The 19,206-nt window shown below is 51.2% G+C and overlaps 1 protein-coding gene across 1 annotated transcript in view; it reads right to left on the bottom strand.

Moving 5' to 3' along the window:
- Positions 1–19,206, bottom strand: part of ARHGAP22 (Rho GTPase activating protein 22) — a 54,290-nt gene that overhangs the window by 3,574 nt on the left and 31,510 nt on the right. Inside the window, exons 5-9 of the mRNA XM_048505877.1 lie at positions 17,655–17,666; positions 13,846–14,053; positions 11,813–11,945; positions 9,704–9,777; positions 3,214–3,335 (exon numbers count right to left, since the gene is read on the bottom strand). Of these exons, the coding sequence (XP_048361834.1) occupies positions 3,214–3,335; positions 9,704–9,777; positions 11,813–11,945; positions 13,846–14,053; positions 17,655–17,666 (549 nt within the window). The remainder of the gene's footprint in view (positions 1–3,213; positions 3,336–9,703; positions 9,778–11,812; positions 11,946–13,845; positions 14,054–17,654; positions 17,667–19,206) is intronic.

Genomic DNA, 19,206 nt, shown 5'->3' with positions numbered 1-19,206 from the left:
ACCTCCCACCCAGCACCCTCAGTCCCAACAATGGGGGGGGGAGGAGGAGGAAGGCATTGCAACAGCGCTACATCTCTTCTGGGTCAAACCTGGAAATGACATCTTGTTGGTGTGATAGTCTGGCTAAAATCATAGAGTTTCGGGGGAAATTCTCGAATGTCATGCCAATGCAATGGCATGCAATGGTTTCATCCAGTGTGGTGTTGATACAATTACATCACTTCTGGGTCCATTCTGTAAGTGATGTTGAGGCATTGGTGCGAGACTTATCTGCTTGCCACCACCACTAAAGGGGCCACCCAGCCGGCGTGTGTTGGAGTGCACAAGATAAACCTCCAAAGCTCAACTGGCAGCGCAGGGAATCAAACCCAGTTCTGCAGATTAGAGTGCACCTGCTCTTAACCACTACAATAAGGCTCAGCTGCTTCCCAGAACATCTGACTATAGAGGTCTTGATGGTTCCTAAAGCTACCAGGAAGTACAACAATAACTCTAGCGATTGCCAGAAACTCTATGGTAATACTAGCAAAGAGTTACTGGTAATTGCTAGAACTACCTTTATCTCGTTACTGCCACAAAGTGATGTTGAGGCCTTGGTGCAAGGCCTGCATGCATTGAGCGATGGGTTGGGTTTGAAGTCCTATATGGCCCCTTACAACTCTATTATACTATCCCACCATCTTCTAAAGCTTCCACTGGATGCCAGCACTGAACTGACAACTCTTTGCCCAACCCAGGTCTTGTCTTTGCAAGGCCTTATTTTTATTTTCCTCCCCAAGACAATCACCCCCTTCCCTTGGGCCCCAGTTTCTGCCCACTGATCGGGCAAGGACTAAAATTGGTCAAAGGTCAGCCTTCCCAAGGGGGCAAATGGGAACCCCAGGAGTTGCTCAAGCAGAAGGGAACGCTTGTCTGATGAGTTGCCACAGAAGACGAGCAGCAGTAGCGTAGTGGTTAAAAGCAGGTGTACTCTAATCTGGAGGAACCAGGTTTGATTCCCTGCTCTGCCGCTTGAGCTGTGGAGGCTTATCTGGGGATTTCAGATTAGCCTGTACACTCCAACATACACCAGCTGAGTGACCTTGGACTAGTCACAGCTCTATGGAGCTCTCTCAGCCCCACCCACCTCACAGGGTATTTGTTGTGAGGGGGTGGGGAAGGGAAAGGAGTTTGTATGTCCCTTTGAGTCTCCTTATATAAAAAGAGAGAGAGAGTTTTGGATTTATATCCCCCCTTTCTCTCCTGTAAGAGACTCAAAGGGGCTTACAATCTCCTTGCCCTTCCCCCCTCACAACAAACACCCTGTGAGGTGGGTGGGGCTGAGAGAGCTCCGGAAAGCTGTCACTAGCCCAAGGTCACCCAGCTGGCGTGTGTGGGAGTGCCCAGGCTAATCTGAATTCCCCAGATAAGCCTCCACAGCTCAGGCGGCAGAGCTGGGAATCAAACCCGGTTCCTCCAGATCAGAGTGCATCTGGACATACAAATCCATCTCTTCTTCTTCTTCCTGTGCTTATAGCATGGAGCACACTGGGACAAGATTGTTCAGGGGGTATTTTTATAAAGAGAATAAAGGCTTTAACATCTGTGGAAACCTGAGGCAATATCTGCTGCTTTGCTTGTTCTAGGTATTTTACTTTTATTGCATAGTTTGTAAATTTTGTAGTCCACCTTCAGCCTCTGTGAGGCCTGTAAATGAAGCAGGGGCGTAACGAGGCAAACTGGAGCCCTGGGCAAAACCTGGATTTGATGCCCCCCATGGGCGGCAGAAGGAGGTGGAGCTCTCCCATCCTCCTCCCCTGGTGGCTTGTGGCTTGCCCCCTGCTGGCTGAACGTAGGCAAAAGGGCGCAAGATGCAGGGGGTGGGTGGGCAGCAGTGGCATTCAGGGGAGAGCGGTGTGGTAAGTGGGCTGGCCAGGTGCACATGCACCCCTGACTGCTAGTCCTGCCACTCCACAAAGATCCATCCGAGCATGCAGCTGGGCTGGCAAGAGGCAGAGCACAGGCAGCAAGGCTTGGCGGTTCGGCTTGACCCGATCCATGGATCGGGCCGAGCTGAGCCAGTTTGAAGGCGCTCGGAGGGCCAAGGGCCCGAGCCCGCCCCCTCCGAACTCTGCGCCATCCGAACTTGTGGTAACATCCGAGATTCTCGGATGTATTTTTATTTTTTGGTGTTTTTGCCTTTCATCCTGCATGGGGTGCATTTTTAGAGGCATCGGCACCAAAAGCTCAGGGTATCATCAGGAGACTGTCCTAATAATACACCCCAAGTTTGGTGCAGTTTGGTTCAGGGGGTCTAAGGTTATGGACCCCCAAATGGGTAGCCCCTATTCCCCATTGTTTCCAATGGGAGCTATGGAGATGGGGGCTGCACATTTGAGGGTCCATAACTTTGGCCCCCCTGAACCAAACTTCACCAGACTTGGGAGGGGGTGTCATCAGGACAGTCTCCTGAAGATACCCTGAAGGTTTTGTGACTGTACCTTCAGAAATGTGCACCCCACAGGCTGCACCAGAAATTCCCCATTGACATCAATAGAAAAAAATCAATGAAGAAGTAAGATTCTTGGGCAAATTTCTGGGGGTGCCTGTCAGGGGTGCAAATGTTAAGCTAGCAACACCAAAATGTCAGGGAATCATCAGGAGACTGTCCTGATGACACCCCGCAAATTTGGTGAATTTCGGTTCAGGAGGGAAAAAGTTATGGAACCTCAAATGTGCAGTCCTCATCTCCATAGCTCCCATTGGAAACAATGGGGAATAGGGGCTACTCCTGTGGGGGTCCATAACTTTGGACCTCCTGAACCAAACTGCACCAAACCTGGGGGGTATCATCAGGACAGTCCTCTGATGATACCCTGAAATTATGGTGCCAATATCTCAAAAAAGTGCACCCTCTGCAGGCCAAAACGTGAAAAAACACCAAAAAATAAAAATGCAGGAGCATGCCCTGCAAAATTCCTGAGCCCTGGGCAGCTGCCCACATTGCCCAATGGACATTACCCCCCTTAATGAAGCAAGTAAATAAAATTCTCGTTAGTTTTGTGGATCAATAAATAATTTCCTTTACAAATTCCCAGTGCTTTGCTCCACAGTTCTGCTTGTACATCAGACACCTTCCTGGGTGAAACATCTGAAGGTCCCCTCCCATTCTGGAGGTGTTGGGCTCTGAGAATTCACTTGTAAATTTGCACCTGAGGAACACAGCATGCCTACCTTCCATTATAGTTACTGGGTCTTCTATTGGAGGGCGGAGGATATTTGGACCAAACACAGTAGCCAGGTTCTGGACACTCATCTTGTTAAAGCTGGAGTGAGATTGAACTTCATCCAGAAATCTTGAAAAGCCCCCACCAAAGAGAGAGAAAAAGACAGGAAAGTAAGAGATTTACTTATTGCCAGGAGTCCCAGGTGGGCTTTCCTTCCTGCTCAGTCAGTCTTGGAAAATGTGCAGGTTTGGGTTGGTTTATTTGATCTGAAAAGCAGCAAAGTTGTGATTGTGAGCAGAAGAGATGGGAGGGACTGCTTAGCACTTTCCCAGCTGCTCTTTCTCCACCCAAGACCACTGCCCTTAGAAGGGGGAAAGTTATGGGGTCTTGGTATCTTTTCCACTGGGTATGGTATATCCAGGTAGCTTCAGTGTGCTGCCAGACCTCCTTTTTTTTGGAGCTTATGCACTGTTTTGAGTCACTATAGCTGGGCCTAATAAAAAGCCTTACATAGAGCATGGTTTGTCGAAAGATTTTTTACTTTGGACCAGCATGGCTGCAAACAACTTTAGCCTCAGAGAGAAAAGGCCTAGGCCCAGATCTTTAATCAAGACTCTTCAGTTGATTCATGAAGGTGTGTTTAGATGTCCGGAATGCTTCAGACAAAGACCTGGGGTCACATTGTAGTGCTCTTGAATAAAAAGTTCTCCATTCATACTGATCAAACCCAAGACTACTGCAATTGGAGTGTTGTGTAGTTTCCGGGCTGTATGGCCGTGTTCTAGCAGGATCCACCCAACACATGCAAATCAAGCTTGCTAATTGCACCCTTTACACTTGTTAACAGGCAAATGGTCCTTTCTCCCACCCTGGACATTCCACAGGTATATATACTACACTTGCTTTGCTACCATCAGATCCTCTGAAGATGCCAGTCACAGATGCAGGCGAAACGTCAGAAGAAAATGCTGCTAGAACATGGCCATACAGCCCAGAAACCACACAACACCCCAGTGATTCTGGCCATGAAAACCTTCGACAATACTACTGCAACTTCTCCCAAAATCCTCATGCGGCTTTCCCTCCTTCCTTTACATATTCAATAAGGTTACCAAGGCCATGGAGTTCTGGTGGATTCCACAAAGCACAGATAACGTCTCTAGAAAGTTAGAAAAAGCATTTTGGGGAATAACTTTGCACAGCTCTCTCCCCCAAAATGAGTTTATTAGGTTATATTCCTCTCAACTCGGGTTTTTCAAAAACTGTGCAACTGGCAATCTTCCCTCCCCATCCCCAACCCGGGTTAAAGGTGAGTCCTGCCTTCTGAGTGAACACAAGCAGGCAGAAAACACTTTATTTCTCCTGCCCAAACCACTTACGTTCATTTCTGCCACTCAAACCTGCCATTTCGTGTGCTGCAGCAGATTCTCCATGAAGATTCCCCACGGAGGTTTCCTCTGCTTGAGGCTCATCCATGCACAATTTTGCTGTAAAAAGTAGATGAATACAATTTGTCTTGCCTTGTGATCCTGTACATGTGTCATTTTTTCTTTTATGTTTTGTTTTGAAGGGGAGTCTGCGAAGCTACGGCGACACAAATATGTGCATATTGTAGCTTCTCTAGACATGTTGTTGTAACTCAAACATCCCCCTCAAAAAAAAAAGGAAAGGAAAATGACGTGTGCAGGATCGCTAGGCACTACCAACTTTATTCATCTACTTTTTACAGTGAAATAGCAAATGGATGAGCTGCGAGCAAAGGAAACCCCCATGGGAAATATTTACAGAGAATCTGCTGCAGCACACAAAATGGTGGGCGCCACTGTGAGGCTGACAAGAGCTCCATGCAGCAGACGGGGAAAAAAGATCTGTTTTGGCTGGCAACGCTTGTGTTCTCCCACACTGTGGGAACACAGAATGCCAAAATGGATCTTTAAAAAATGTCCTAACAATGTTATGTTTATGCTGTGTGGAATCCACCTCTGTCTTTCCCAGTCTTGGCCAGTCACTTGTTTACTCACTTAGATCCCATTCCTCTTTCTCCAAGCCTGGGAAAATGACTCTTGCTGTCTTTGAAGCCCCAGGCCATTAATTGGGGCCAGAATCTCCCCCAAAAGTTGTCACTCTTCTGGTTTCATCTTTTGAGTGTAGCTTCCCTACTTCTGGGACCTCACCTGCTTCCACCTCTTTCTGCTCTCCTTTTGGATTATTGATAGCCCAGGTTGGGACCCCTGCCTGAAGACGGGGATCTCCCTGTAAAGCCAGCTCAGAGAGGACGCTAGTATGAGCCCTTGCATCACCCACTTTGGCCCTTCTTGAGTTGCCCACACAATCCATTCTGGGCCTACCTTGAGAAGAACACACCACTTATCCACATTCACAAAGAAACCTCATTGCCTGAATCTTGAGGGCTGTACTGGGCTTGCCAATTTGCACTCAGGCTGTGTCTCTGGCCGGTGAGAAGTCTTTTAGGCATTCTAAATGCACAAAAGCAAATGGATCAAAATGGCTATGGAGTGAGGGGGGGGGAGAGAACCTATCCAGGAAGGTGCTGTTCCACCTCAGACTCTGCTCGTATCATCTGTGTTGGCCCGGTCAGCTTCTCCAAAGAGTGCGAGCGAGAGAGCGATGCAGGCCTTCCTTGGGTCAGAAACTGCCACAAGCTGCCCTCCAAAACACCTCCACGGCCCACTTCTTTTCATTTTCATTTTGTAAAAAGTCTACATCTGGATTTGCTAGGAAATGCACTTTGCAAAACTCTGCACAAATCCAGCTAATAGTATAATCGACAGAAACACTGGACGAAATACAAAACGATGGGGCAGACCTAACCAGCCTTTCTGCTGGTGACGAACAGAGAAAAGAGGGGCGGGCTCCTTTGCCCACCCAAAAAAGCTATGCTGGGCCTAGGATTGCCAAGCAAGTGTGAGAAATCCTTGGAGATCTGTGAGTGGAGCCTGGGGAGGGCGGGGTGTGGGGTGTCAGACTCTCGAACGTGGAAAAAACAGAGACCATAGAAAAGTCCAAAAGCAGTTTATTCCAGGTGATACTAAGAGGGTCATTGGGTAAAGCAGTGGATCTGGAGCTTTAGAGAGCCTGTGATCCAGGGACTTATATCCTTTAATTTCACTTATTTTCTCATTTCGCCCTATTAATTAAATGTCCACTACAGTTTCTACCACAAAGCTACGAAGAACCTGGGACCCTTTCACACCTCTTTGAAGATGGGCTGGCGCCAGGAGATTGCTAGGAAGGGAAGAGGGAAACAGGAAAGCAATTGCAAATCACACACAGCAAGACATCAAGATACTGACAGGCATGGTCCTGACATTCTGCCTCCCTTAAGACCTCCCCCCCGTTTCGGGCGATTGACAAAAGTTTGGTGAAACGCCTTCACCAAGCGAGGGGCTCGGACATGTTCGGAATCGACCCATTCGTTGTCCCCAGCCGGGAAATGGGTCCACGCGATCAAATACTGTAGCTGGCCACGATGCACCCGGGAGTCTAAAACCTCTTTCACCTCATGGTGAGGCTCGCCCCCCACTGCAACAGGGGCTGGCGCCGCCAGTCGAGGGTGCCAGTCATCCGGGGGAGGCGCCTTCTTGAGGAGGCCTCAGTTCCTCGTCCTTAGCCAAGAGGACTGCGTATCAGGCGGCAGCTTCAGGCTCAGAGTCACTGTCCATTTCCCGCCGAATCCTGCAGCTGAACTTCGGGGCCACCTGCACCTCCATGGAGAGGCCCAACTGCTTTCAGCTGGCAGGCTCCACTTGTAGTCCCGAACCCTTCTTGAACGGGGACTTTCTCTCTGGACTCTTAGCCGTCCCGGACTTTGCTGCGCCGCTGGCGGAGACTAACGGAGGGTTGGGTTTCTTGCTAGGACGCACGGCCACTTTGTGCCCCTCTCCGCTGCAACTCAGGCAAAGTCCCAGCCATTGCCACCGGGCTTAAAGAGATTCCCCTGCCTCCTTGACACCGCGAGCTGGAGAGATGCCCCCCGATGGGGGACGGGGAGAAGCCGGTGGGGGGTTGCCCTGCTGTTTCAGTAGCTGCACTCTGCAGACGGACCTCTGCCTCGCCCACTCGCGTGTACCACCCCACCAGGGAGGTCAGCTTCGTAGTCACGATGGCCCTCTGTGCCACCTCTGGGTGAAGCCCCTCTCGGAAGAAGTGAATCTTCACCTGCTCGGGCCAATCCTGGACCACCCCGGCTAGCTGGCCGAATTCCGAGACGTAGTCACTCACGGATCGGGACCCTTGTCTGATCTGTTGCAACCTGGCAGATCCTTCTCCTCCTCGAGCCTTCTCCTCCTCGAACGGATCCTCGAACTGCTGCCGCAGTGCTAACATGAAGCAGGGGAAGGAACGCAGCTGTGGTGCCCTGCCTTTGTAAAGTCCCACGTACCAGCTGGCCGCCCCCACCTCATGTACTTGCTCGACCTCGTCCTCATAGTCACCACCGCACCTCTCCATATGCACTTCGACTTGCACGAGGAAGTAGGGTAGCGTCTCCGTCGTCCTGTTGATATGGGCCTTCAAGCGCCACCGCTGCCACGGGGGCGGCAGCGGCTGCGGCCTGGACAGGCCCGGAAGCCCCAGCAGCCTGGGCGGCATGTGGTTGGGGGTGTGGGTACCAGCTGTGTCCCTCCAGAGGCAGCGGCAGCTGCGGTGGATCCTGGCGATCCTGCTCTGCCGCCTTGGTGCAGACCAAGAGGAATTCCATGTTGCACCGTAGGAAGTGTATCTCCTATCGCATCTCGTCTCGCTCCCGCTGCCAGGCAACCACGCCTCGCTCATGGGCCCACGCCCCTGCCTGGACCTGGACCCGCGACCACTCGCTTTATGCCTCCGGGTCTGAGTAAATGTTCTGGTCCATGGGTTGCGTGAGTCAAGTGGACTCACGCCACCCAGCACGGGGACTCTCCTCACGGTTGGTGCTTCGTGTGGCACCCAAGTGAGGATCGTGTCGGTTGGGGACGGGAGCATCCTTCTCCTCGTCTCCTAAGTCCGGGTCGCGGGGCAGCTTGTCCTCGTCTGCAACTCGCCCCATTCCCTCATCAGGGTCGCCAGCCGAGGACCTGCCTGCAGCTCCATCCGCGCCGGCCATGGATCCGAATATGGGGGTCAAACTGGGAGATCCTGCTTAATGTCAGACTCTCGAACGTGAAAATAACAGAGACCGTAGGAAAGTCCAAAAGCAGTTTATTCCAGGTGATACAAAGAGTAACAATGTAAAGCAGGATCTGAGCTAGAGAGCTCAGATCCAGGACTTATATCCTTTAATCCCCCCCGTTTCGCCCCACACCAAATGTCTACTACAGTTTCTACTACAAAGCTACGAAGAACCTGGGACCCTTTGAAGATGGGCTGGCGCCAGGAGATTGCTAGGAAGGGAAGAGGGAAACAGGAAAGCAATTGCAAATCACACGCTGCAAGACATCAAGATGCTGACAGGCATGGTCCTGACATGGGGAGGGGCCTCAGCAGGGTTTGACGGAGTGCAGCTCCCCTTTCAAAGCAGCCATTTTCTCCAGGGGAAGGGATTGGAATGGCCTGAAGACCAGAGCCGTAATTCCAGACGTCCAGGCCCCAGGGAGGCTGGCAACCCCATCTTGGAATTATGGGGCCTTCATGCAGAAAACTCACGTGGGAAGGGATGGGATGGGATGGGATGGTAGCTGCAGGAAGGAAGGAAAGTGAGCAAAATTACATTTCAAAAGTGTCCCGGATTTCACCTGCAATGTTAGATGCATTGGTTGAGCATTCTGCCTTAGAAATGCTTCCACTAACTGAGGAATGAACACTGGAGGCAAGTACTTTTTGAATATGGCACATTTGAAATTGTAGCCAAAGGCAGCCATTTCCCATGGAGAAGGAAGGAAAAACGTTGAGCCTTCCCCCCCCCCCTCGTGTCAGAATGGCCCTAGTTCTGACGGAGGGGGGGAGGGTTAAGGGATTCTCAGGGTAAGGGATGCTCCTCTCCGTTTCCTGCCAGTTGGTCGGGGGCCTGGTTTAGCTCAATTCCTTATCAGTGTGAAATGCCTTCTGTCTTTTGTACGTTTGCTTTGATCCTGTGGGAACAGGGTTTGTGCCTTGGCCAGTGGGGCGGGGGGAACAAGGAATTTAAGCCCAAGCTTTGCTTATGATCTTCAGAATCCTCAGTTACTGTTCCTGATCTTTAGTATTCCCAATAATGACTACTGTTAATATCTACGGTTTCTTTATTTTGGACTAAAGTTTGACACCACCCCACCAACAACGGAGCAGGAACAGAGAGGGTGCCATAGTTGGCAGCATGTCCAATGAACCTGTGACATGTGACAGACCTCAACATTTCCTCTGCAGGGCTACCTTTCTGCGTGCTGACAGGGAAAGGTGAGACAGTCAGAAGAAAGAAAGTTGCACAAATCAAATTTCAGGGCAGGGGGCTTGTGCAGTCATGAAGGCCAAGCCTGCCGCTTGAGCCAGCAGTTCCATAAACTCTCAGGAGCGGGGCTTACTTGCAGGTGTACTTGAGGAGGTTGTAGTTGGCTTGTGGAAGATTTCTCACCTGCCTCGCCAGTTCCTGGGTGCCCTGAAAGAAGAGGCAGAGGCAGCGGCATCAACAAGAGGCTCCTCAGACCGTTTGTCCATACACAGCCGAGCACCTTGACAAAGGGAGCACAGTGCAACCTGTCTAGGCCCCTTCCCCACTGAGAAAATGAATCTAGATAGAACCAGGTTTGAAAAGAACCAGCACCTTTTCATCACAGTTTCGTGCCCACCAAACTATCCTGCTTCGAGCAATGCAGCAGCAATACAAGAATCCCCACTATCGCATGATTGAACGCGCGATCTGCTCAGGGGCTATCCTGATTGGCTGTTGCGTTGTGTTGGGGCGTCCCAATGCAGGTAAAAAGAAAAGGCTGCTGTGAACTTCAGTCTTTATTTTTTTTCCCTGGGAGGGGGATTGTTAGCTTTGGGCAAACTTTTAAATCTTGGCACTACCCTGCCCTCCTAGCCTCTGCACTTCCTTTCCTCCTGGTCTGTGCAGCGCAGGAATGTTTCTCCCCGCTGCTTGTTTGTTGCAAAGGTTTCAGAAATACGCTTCCAGGCTGGGCCGTGCATGATGGCACATTTTACAGGGGGGAAAAATCCTTCGCCTATTTTTTTTTTTTAAGGAAATAAAGAAAGGATGTCAGAACTTCTTACTCTCTGTATGCTCCTTGTCAAGCTCTGGAGCTCCTCACAACGGCGGTGCCTGCACCGTCCCTTTGTTTCTCCTGCTTCCTCTCCCCCTGCAAGTCTCTCCCCCCCCCCCCTTGTTCTTTCCAAGATCTCAGCAACGGTCCAGGTGATTTATTTTTTCACAAAAGGTTTTATTTTTTCTCTCTCAGGTTTTTGCACCCAAACTTTCGCGTTGGAGAGGGGAGAAAAGCAAAGAGAAGGCTTTTCAGGGGTCAAGGGGCAAAGAAATTTGAACCTGAGCCTTCCACAGGTTGTGAAGGGGATGGTGGTGGATAAGTTGTCCCAAAACTGAAACAACACGATGCTGCTTCCTTTTCCTCTCCCCCCCCCCCCACCCCGTACCTCAGAGCTGCTTGTTGCTGATCCTGGGGAAGGGTGAGAGGAGATGGGGAGAAGAAATGGGAAATTTTGCTTGGGCAAACCCGGGAGATCCAGCAGAGGCCATCTGCCCCCAGCTGTCAAACCCCCCCGCCCAAACAAGGACTGGGGGAACTTTATTATGGAGCGAGCAATTGCAAAGCCGCTAGCGGGTGGGTGGGTGCCAGCCAGCGCCTCTCTCCTCCTCAGCCGGGCGGCTGCACCTGCTCTCCTGCTGCTTCTCCCTTGCCTTGTCAGCTCAAGGCGTCCAGGCGCCACTGGAGGGAGAGAATATGGGAGCTGCCGGCAAGGGGAGAAAGTCTGGGCAGCGCCGCTCTCCCAAAGACCAGTGAAAAAGTTAGGCGACGTGGAGGTTCAGTCTTCCTCTGACGTGCGCATCGAGTGTCGTGTCTTGTCCCGCTTTTGCCTCCCTACAGCCCGGGTCTGAGAAAGGACAGTGACCAATTTCCCTGCACTTTTGCTTGGGGTCGTGGCAGGAGGGAGGGAAGGTGCGTTGGGCTCTCCCGCTCGTTGGTGCAAGTGGCACATCTAACTGGGCGTGAGGTGGGAGGGACTGAGGCTGGGTTGCCCTTCCAGTGCTTGCAAACATGGAAGCAAACCAGCCCGCCAGAGCCAGGCTTCACGGCACCCCCCCAAAAAGGTTGTGAGCGCATCGCGCACAGTCCACTGCAATCGCACACAGTCCACAGTCCACTGCAAATCCCTTTAAGGTGGATTTTAAAGGAGAATCTGGGCTCCCTAGTTTAAACACCATTGAAAGAGATGGCTGTTTGGGGGTGGATTCCAGTATCACAGCCCATGGGTTTTTTTGCAAAACTGAGATTTTGCACTGAGCTCCATTTTCCCTAGCTTCACCTCTGCCGCCACTTCATGGGCAAAGGCAGCTGGAAGGTTGGGGAGGGGAATCTATCACACTCACAATTTGGAGGCTTGGTAATACTATCATATCCACCCCAAAACCCATGCCCTGCCCAGTCTCTCCCAGCACAATGAAGTTCACCAACCTCTCCTCTGTCTTTGCAGAGCAGCTGCCCACAGGACAGGAAGTCTTCATATCTGGCAAAAGGAACAACAGGCTCGGGGAGCTCCCGCAGGTACAGCTTCAGGACAGATGCCACTGTGTGGACATCAGTATTCCTGCAACAAGACGAGGGAGGAAAGGGAGGTGGGTCAGCCCTAGGAGGAAACCCTGTGTGGAATAGGTTAGCCAGCCTCTAGGTGCGTCCTGGAGATCTCCCAAGATTTCAGCTGTTCTCTAGAAGATAAATATCAGTTCCTCTGGAAAAAATGGCAGCTCAGGAGAGGGCCTTCTACCCTACTGAGGTCCTTTTCCTCGTCAAAAGAGCTAGGATGGGTGGGCCATGTCCTCTCCCCCATGTCCTCTCCCCCTCCTTTCACAGCACCCATGCTGGGGGTTTCAAGACACGACTTCCACTGGTACACTCGGCTTGGAGAAGAAGCCAGGCTCAAATTTCTTCCTTCACGCAATGTTGTGATTCCCCTCTCAGTTGTCTGGTCTGTAGGTTCTGATCCAAAACTGCGTGAGTAGCATTTCCCCTCCCCCTCCCTCCCCTTCCTTGCATGCCACCCCTCATTCCCTCCCCTCCCTTCCCTTCCCTTGCATGGCACCTCTCCCTCCCCTCCCTCCGAAGAATGCCTATTCCTGTCAGTTCTTGCAGGGTGATGGATGTGAGGTGGTCACAATATCCTCACTCTAGTGAAAAAATTTACTCAGGAAAGTTGACTTTGAGATTAAAATAGGACTCAACTTCAACTGTTTGTGTCCCATTTTCTCACTTGGATGCCTTTGAGTTTTAAACAAATATAGAGAAAAGAATCAGGCAATTCCATTCTCATTTCAGCCTAAGGTCACAGGTCATAACTTCTACCTAGAGTGTTCTAATTTCATAGTTTAGGCTAGGGGTGTCCAACTCTGGGACCCCAGATGTTCATGGCCTACTGCTGCTCTGTTGGTGTGGTCAGTTATCCGAACCTCCTCCAACCCTGTCCTGTCTGATTCCAGCTGATATTGTTTTAATCAAGAAATACCACCACCACCACCGCTGCTGCCTCCGCCGCCACCGCCACCACCACCACCGTTGCACAGCCTAAACTGGGGCTGCTTTAAAAGCAACAGCCAGATGCATATCCCATTGAAAGCAATGGTGAGGAGCTACCCAAAGCATATCAATTTGTAGAAGCAACACCATTCAGGGCAATACACAGTACCTTGACCTGGGTGGCTTGAGCCAGCCTGATGTCATCTGAAGTCAAGGTTAAGCAGGGTCAGACCTGGCTATTACGCGCATGGGAGACCACCAAGGAAAGTCGAGGAGGGCTGCTCAGAGCAAGGCACCTCTGAATGTCTCTTGCCTTGAAAACCCTCTGTGGCAGATCTCTAAACTGGAATCCTCCTCAGGAGCTGGCAGCCATCATACATTTGGAATTTTCAATTCAGATTTGAAGTTCAAATTTTACGATACTTTCCAGTTGTCAGCCATAAATGTATGATGGCTGCCAGCTCCTGAGGAGGATTCCAGTTTAGAGATCTGCCACACTTGTTTATTGTGGGCCTATGACAACCCCAGAGGGTTGTGATTCTTTGAGCGGCTGTTAGGACGTGAATTGGGCTCAGATCAGATTAGGTAAATCTGATACTAAAGAGAAGGTGGCATGGTATAGCCCCATCGTATCAGATCTCTGAAGTTCAGCAGGGCTGGAACTTGGATGGGAGACCACCAAGGGAGATTGTGCAGAGGAAGGCAATGGCTAACTACCTCTGCTTCTCACTTGCCTTGAAAGCCCCTTGCTGGGGTCACCATAAGTCAGTTGAGACTTGAAGACACTGAGATATATAGGTAATTTGATATGGACTCAGCAGCTGCCTCTGATTTCTGCATGACATTGGGAGATGACAAATGAAGGCACACATCCACAGGAAGAAGGAGAAAATTATAATTTTAAGTGACAGCAGATCTTGCAGCTAAGACATTTGGAGAGCTTTGAATCGTTCTGTCATTAAAAGATGTCTATTCACCTGTCCAGCAGAGGCTTTTCCCCACGGTCAAAGGACTTCTGCAGGTCTTTCACCAGATTAGCTTGGCCAGGCATGCGGAAGAGCCCTTCCTCGGAGAGGCCACGCTCCCGGATGAAATCTGCACATTGCTCCACCAGAAGAGGAGCCAGGTGTGGCCCAAACTTCTTTTCATACTGGACTGTGTCTTCCAAGTGTTGGCCAAAGATGCCTGCCAAAGGGAGAAGCCAAACATTATCTTTGGTTGTCCATCATTCAGGTGGGGGAGGAACTCTGAGGTTTGGGAGAGGAGACTGAGTCATGCTTCATCTATGTGTCACACAGAGAACCTTCCAGAGGAATCCATCACAGTTGATAACACCAGCATTAGTTTGGGTGCAGATTAATTTGACTAGTGCTTAAAGTGGGGTGGGATCAGGTGGGAATATTTTGAGGTGGATCTCAACTTATCCCTTTCCAAAGGATGATTAACATCCTGTCAGACCCCAGGTCCGAAAATAATAGAAACTGTAAATTTGCTCTAAAGTCTTTATTTTGAAGCGAAAGGTAAACAACAGCAGACGACTCTGAGGAAGCTGCGCAAACACTCTGCCTATATCCCCTAAGGCTCCCCGCCCCCCTTAGCCAAAGGCTCTTCTCTACCCCTAGAACAAAGCACAAGCAAGCTGAGAACAGTTCACACTTGATAAGCGGCTGCTCTTCCTGGCTCCAAGGCCGCAGACGGTGGGAGAGTGATAACCGGAGAAGAAAGCCTCACAGTTCCCGTGCAAATGGCCACCACACCCAACAGTCAGGCACAGGCCCGACATAACCAGAATAATAAGTAAAGTCACACCAGTATTGCAAAGATTCACCTGGAAAATGTTTTGGTTATCTGGGAAATAAGCTCTGCTGAGCACAGGGGCATACCACCCTAGGGACATGGGGATACTCATGTCCCCGGGTGCATGCCTTTTGGGCTTGTGGGGGGGGGTGCTGGATGCCCCCCATGTGACCAAAGAGCGTGCGCCACAGCCACACCGCACCAAGCCCCTTCCCCTCCCAGGAGCCAGCCTGTAGGGAGGTGGGTGGCTCAGTGGCAGGTGGCCGTGGTGCCCACCTGGGCTGCCCACCACCACTGAGCCCCACCCCCCGCCCCCTGTGCAGGCCAGCTTTCAAAAGCTTTCCAAACCCGGCCTGCATGAAGGCCGGGGGCAGGGCCACACCCCAAGCCACGCCGCCGAGTGTGGGGGCACAGGGGTGGGGGCAGCCAGAAAGGAGTGGTCTCCAGGTGCCATTTCTTCCCGATATGCCTCTGGCTGAGCATCAGCTATTAGAAGAAGATGAAGCAAAGCTCGATATCTATTGTCAGTGTCCATCTTAGGGTTGTCAGCTTCACACCGTGGGTTGGGCCTGTTCCCAGGTTCCATTGCCCAGTGGTATTTTTCTGGTTGGTTGTCAGGAACATGCTATTCCACTATATGCATAGGTATTGAACTACTAAGATGAGGGTATTTTTCTGGCTGGGGGGTGGCGGGGTATCCGATCACATTCAGTGGGAACATGCATGCGGCTGGGCTATGCAGGGCGGAGCTGTCAATCCAATGAAGACGATGCCATTCAGCCCTTCAACAAGAGCACACTGAACCCCGGGGTAAAGCCCGCCCTGCTGCAGATAGGGCAAAACGTGCAGAGAAACAGGACAGTGGGTAGCAGCAGCAAACATGCCCCAAAGCAAAGACTATGTGGTGGATGCTCCTTCCGGTTGCAGTCAGCTCTCCAGGACTCAGACAAATCTGAGCAGAAACACCACAGCAAAAGCAATTCCATGACTGGTGGATGGGAAGGAAAATGTTCTCTTCCAGTGTGATTAGTTGTCTACTAAATGCTGGCAGAACAAAGTCTGAACCTGTCAGGGGCTGGGAAACATGTGGAGTCTTCACAATTCCCTGGTCCAAGTCCAGCTTCAAAGGCAGGAGGTCAGATACTGGAATTGGGCCTGTCAGTCTTTCCATATAGTGGGAGGTGCTCCTTTCAAACTGACACATTAAGATTCCCATACTGGGACCCCCCCTCCTCCCGTGGCAAAGCTGTAACAGGGTGGGGGTGTGGACATCACGTGGGGGCAGAAAATCCCCTCCCCAGGGGCAGGGCGGGGGCGGATTGGGGTGGGGCGTGCACGGGGCAAGGCGGGGGGTGGGAGGCGCGCGAGCAGGTTGTACCCCAGGCGCAGTTCCCTGAGCCGACAGGCGCATAAAAAGTGGCACTTAATCACACACATAAGCAGATTATTTGGTTGGAACTGTCAGAGAACACCGTGGTCATGACAGAAAAAGTCATACTTAGGTTACCAACCTCCAGGTGGGGCCTGGAATTCCCCCAGAATTGCAACAGAGACCAGTTCCCCCAGAGAAAATGGCTGATTTGGAGGGTTGACTTTAGGGTGTTACACCATACTAAGGTGCCTTCCCCCAAACCCCATTCTCCTGAGGCTTCACTGCCCTCCCCCCAATCTCCAGGAAGTCCTCAGTCTGGAGCTGGCCACCTTCAGAGTGGTACCAAGAGAAACAGAGGGGTAAAGATGAACCGAAGCAAACTGCAGTCTATGCCAGAGCAGCGAACCCGTCTCCCAGCCCGGTCTGCAGCTGCTCCTCAGATATCCACAGACCGGTGAGTAAAAGCAGGCAGTCAGCACCCCGGACCCCCCCGCCCCTGCCCCCTCCTCAGGGCAGAAGCTGTGTGCCTGGGACTGGTCTTGCAGGCTTTCATCCTGGGGGAAAAGAGTGACAATCCCCGAAGGGCCCTCCCTGTCGCTCACCTCTGGTTCTGGCACAGCAGTTGGGCCTGTGGCAGATGTCCAGCTTCCAGCAGAAACCTAGCAAGGTGAAGCAGCTGCCATGGCAGCAGAGGAAGGCCCTGGCTCCAGGCATGAGACACATCCTGAGGCCCAGCCCCTGTCCACAGTGCCTCCGCCACTGAACACCGCTGCTCGGTACTCGAACGGCTGCGGATAATCTGGCTTCAGCCTCACGGCTCACTCGGCATTTATTATGACTTGTGCCGAAAGCATCCGAAATATCCATTGAAAATGGGGAGCTCCTCAGCTCCCGACACAACGGCACGGGAGGCAGGCAGGCAGGCAGGCAGGCAGGCAGGCAGGCAGGGTCTTGCCCACTCTCCGTGCTTCTCCTGACTGCAGCCAAAGTAAACAGCTGCTCAGCCTGAGGTCGCAAGTTTTAACACAGGCCTCCCTCAGGAGCTGCGCAAGAAATACGGGTCCCAATTGCCTTATCGGATCAGTTTTGGGGGAGGGCTGTCAGTGCAGGGCAAGACAGGCCAGGTTTCCTTACAGAGATAAACTCCAGTTGCCGAACGCCATGCCTCAGCTGAGGCAGCTTCTCCGTGGCTCTGGGGGACTAGAAATGACAGGTCAATCTCCAGCAAACCCAGCAGCCATACCAATGTTGGAAAGTTGGAAAACCAGGGCAGGGGCAGCTGCCAAGGCCCAGGGGTTCTGGTGGGCACCACTGCTGCTGGCTCCCTTCACCCGCTGCCACCTGCCTGTACCCGTGCTCCCAGCTGCTCGGTGTCGTTGAGGAACGGCATGTGGGTGGCAGCCGTGGCAGCAGCACTTCCCGCTACACATCCTGCCCAAAGCTGTCAGGGAACAGCTATCAGAGGAAGATGAAGACTATGAAGGCTATGAGGCAGTGGGGGTCAGAGGGCTTGCAAGTGGCGGGAGAATGCACAGAAAGGTGTGGGGAGTGGAAAAGAGGAGTTGAGGGGGTCCCTGGTGGCAGGCAGAAGGGGATCTGCCCAGGACTACTCAAAACCTGGAACCAACCCTGCACCAAACATTTTGCCAGAGCGACCTCAGCACACGTTTCCATCTCTGAGCACCAGAAGCTCTGGTCTGGTGAAACACACCAGCATCTATGAAGCAGGGAAGAGCATGGCTAGCTATTGGCTGAGGCCATGTGAGGCCTGGATTCCCCCCCTGCAGCCGCTCATACTCTCAGACTTTCAATTCAAAAAAAAAAATCTAGCCTGTCCAAAGACATGTCCAGTTGTGCTGCTGCTGTTCTCCCCCCACCCAGCATATGGACACCAAGGCCGAGGTTTCCCAGGAGGCAGCTTCCTAGTCTGTCAAGGTGACTGTGGCAGCGGCTCTATCTGGCTGTGGCTCTCCAGGGTCGGAGGCAGCAGTCTTTCCCGTAGCTAATTACCCGACTCCATCCACTGGGATGGGACCGTCCGTCCGAATGCGCAGCAGGTGAGCTGCAGGCCCTTCCCCCGAGGGAGCCATCCCAGTCAGAGGAAAAAGCCAATCTGCTTACAAATGGACACTAATCCATATTCACGTAAGCAAATAAAAACAAATTGCCTCCTTTTAAAGCTTACGGAAGCCTTTTAATTTTAAAAATAACTGGAGGGATATCAAGAAATTAAACCAGAAGAAATCAAATAATTATAAAGGGGAAAAAAAGAAATATTACCCATTGGCTCACATTGGTCCCAGTGTTACACACCAAGTGACATTTTAAAACATTCCCTTTAGTTTACTTTATAGTCCTTTAGTATATATAATTTGTTTCAGCTGATGAGTGGAGAGCTGAGATGACCACCTGTGTGACTGAGCCTTCCCCCCTCCCCCAACCCATGACCCCCAAACTGAGTGCTCCAAGAGCTTGTTTGGGCTGCCTGATCTTAAAATTGGCCTTGTTGGTAAAGTAGGGACAAATGTAGCAAGGGGGAGGGGTCTGTCCTCCTGAAGACCAGACTGAAGGAACTGAGGGGGTGGGGTTCACACATGTAACTGAGCAACATGATTGCTGTCACCGCCAAACATTGCTTTATTTCCCTTTGTGGTGCAGATGCAGAAATTGCATTGTTATTTTGTTGGTATTTGCAAGTGTCTGTCACAATCAGTCATGAAAGAGTTAACATCTGTTTGTATGTAAACAGGATGTGGAGGTAATATTGTAATGAGATGACCTGTTGATTAGCTGTTGGTCAGTTAGATAGCCACTGCCTACATGTTAGTGAGCACACACCCCAGAAGTTATAGTTAACTTGTTTTCTTTGTTCTTGCAGACTAGAGAAGAATGAAACAGAATGGACCAGAGAATAGAATAGACACTGGACAGAGAGAAGTAAGATGTGTAGTCAAGATGTAGTCTTGAGTGTATATGTGTAAATACTGCAAATATGTAACAGACCAGTATTTGTTTTTATTCCATGTAACCCTACTCTTTGTTTAGCCGATAAACTTTTATATAAAGCAACTCAAAGTATCTCTGGCTCTCTTTTCTACTGGATGTTGCTTCCATATCTCTGCTAATTAAATGTCTCTTTATACGTATACCTAAATATTTTCTATATTCT

Source organism: Sphaerodactylus townsendi, linkage group LG08, assembly GCF_021028975.2.
Source record: "Sphaerodactylus townsendi isolate TG3544 linkage group LG08, MPM_Stown_v2.3, whole genome shotgun sequence".
Classification (NCBI taxonomy): Eukaryota; Metazoa; Chordata; class Lepidosauria; order Squamata; family Sphaerodactylidae; genus Sphaerodactylus; species Sphaerodactylus townsendi.
Note: the sequence above shows the minus strand (reverse complement) of the source record. Positions and strands in the feature narration are given on the sequence as shown.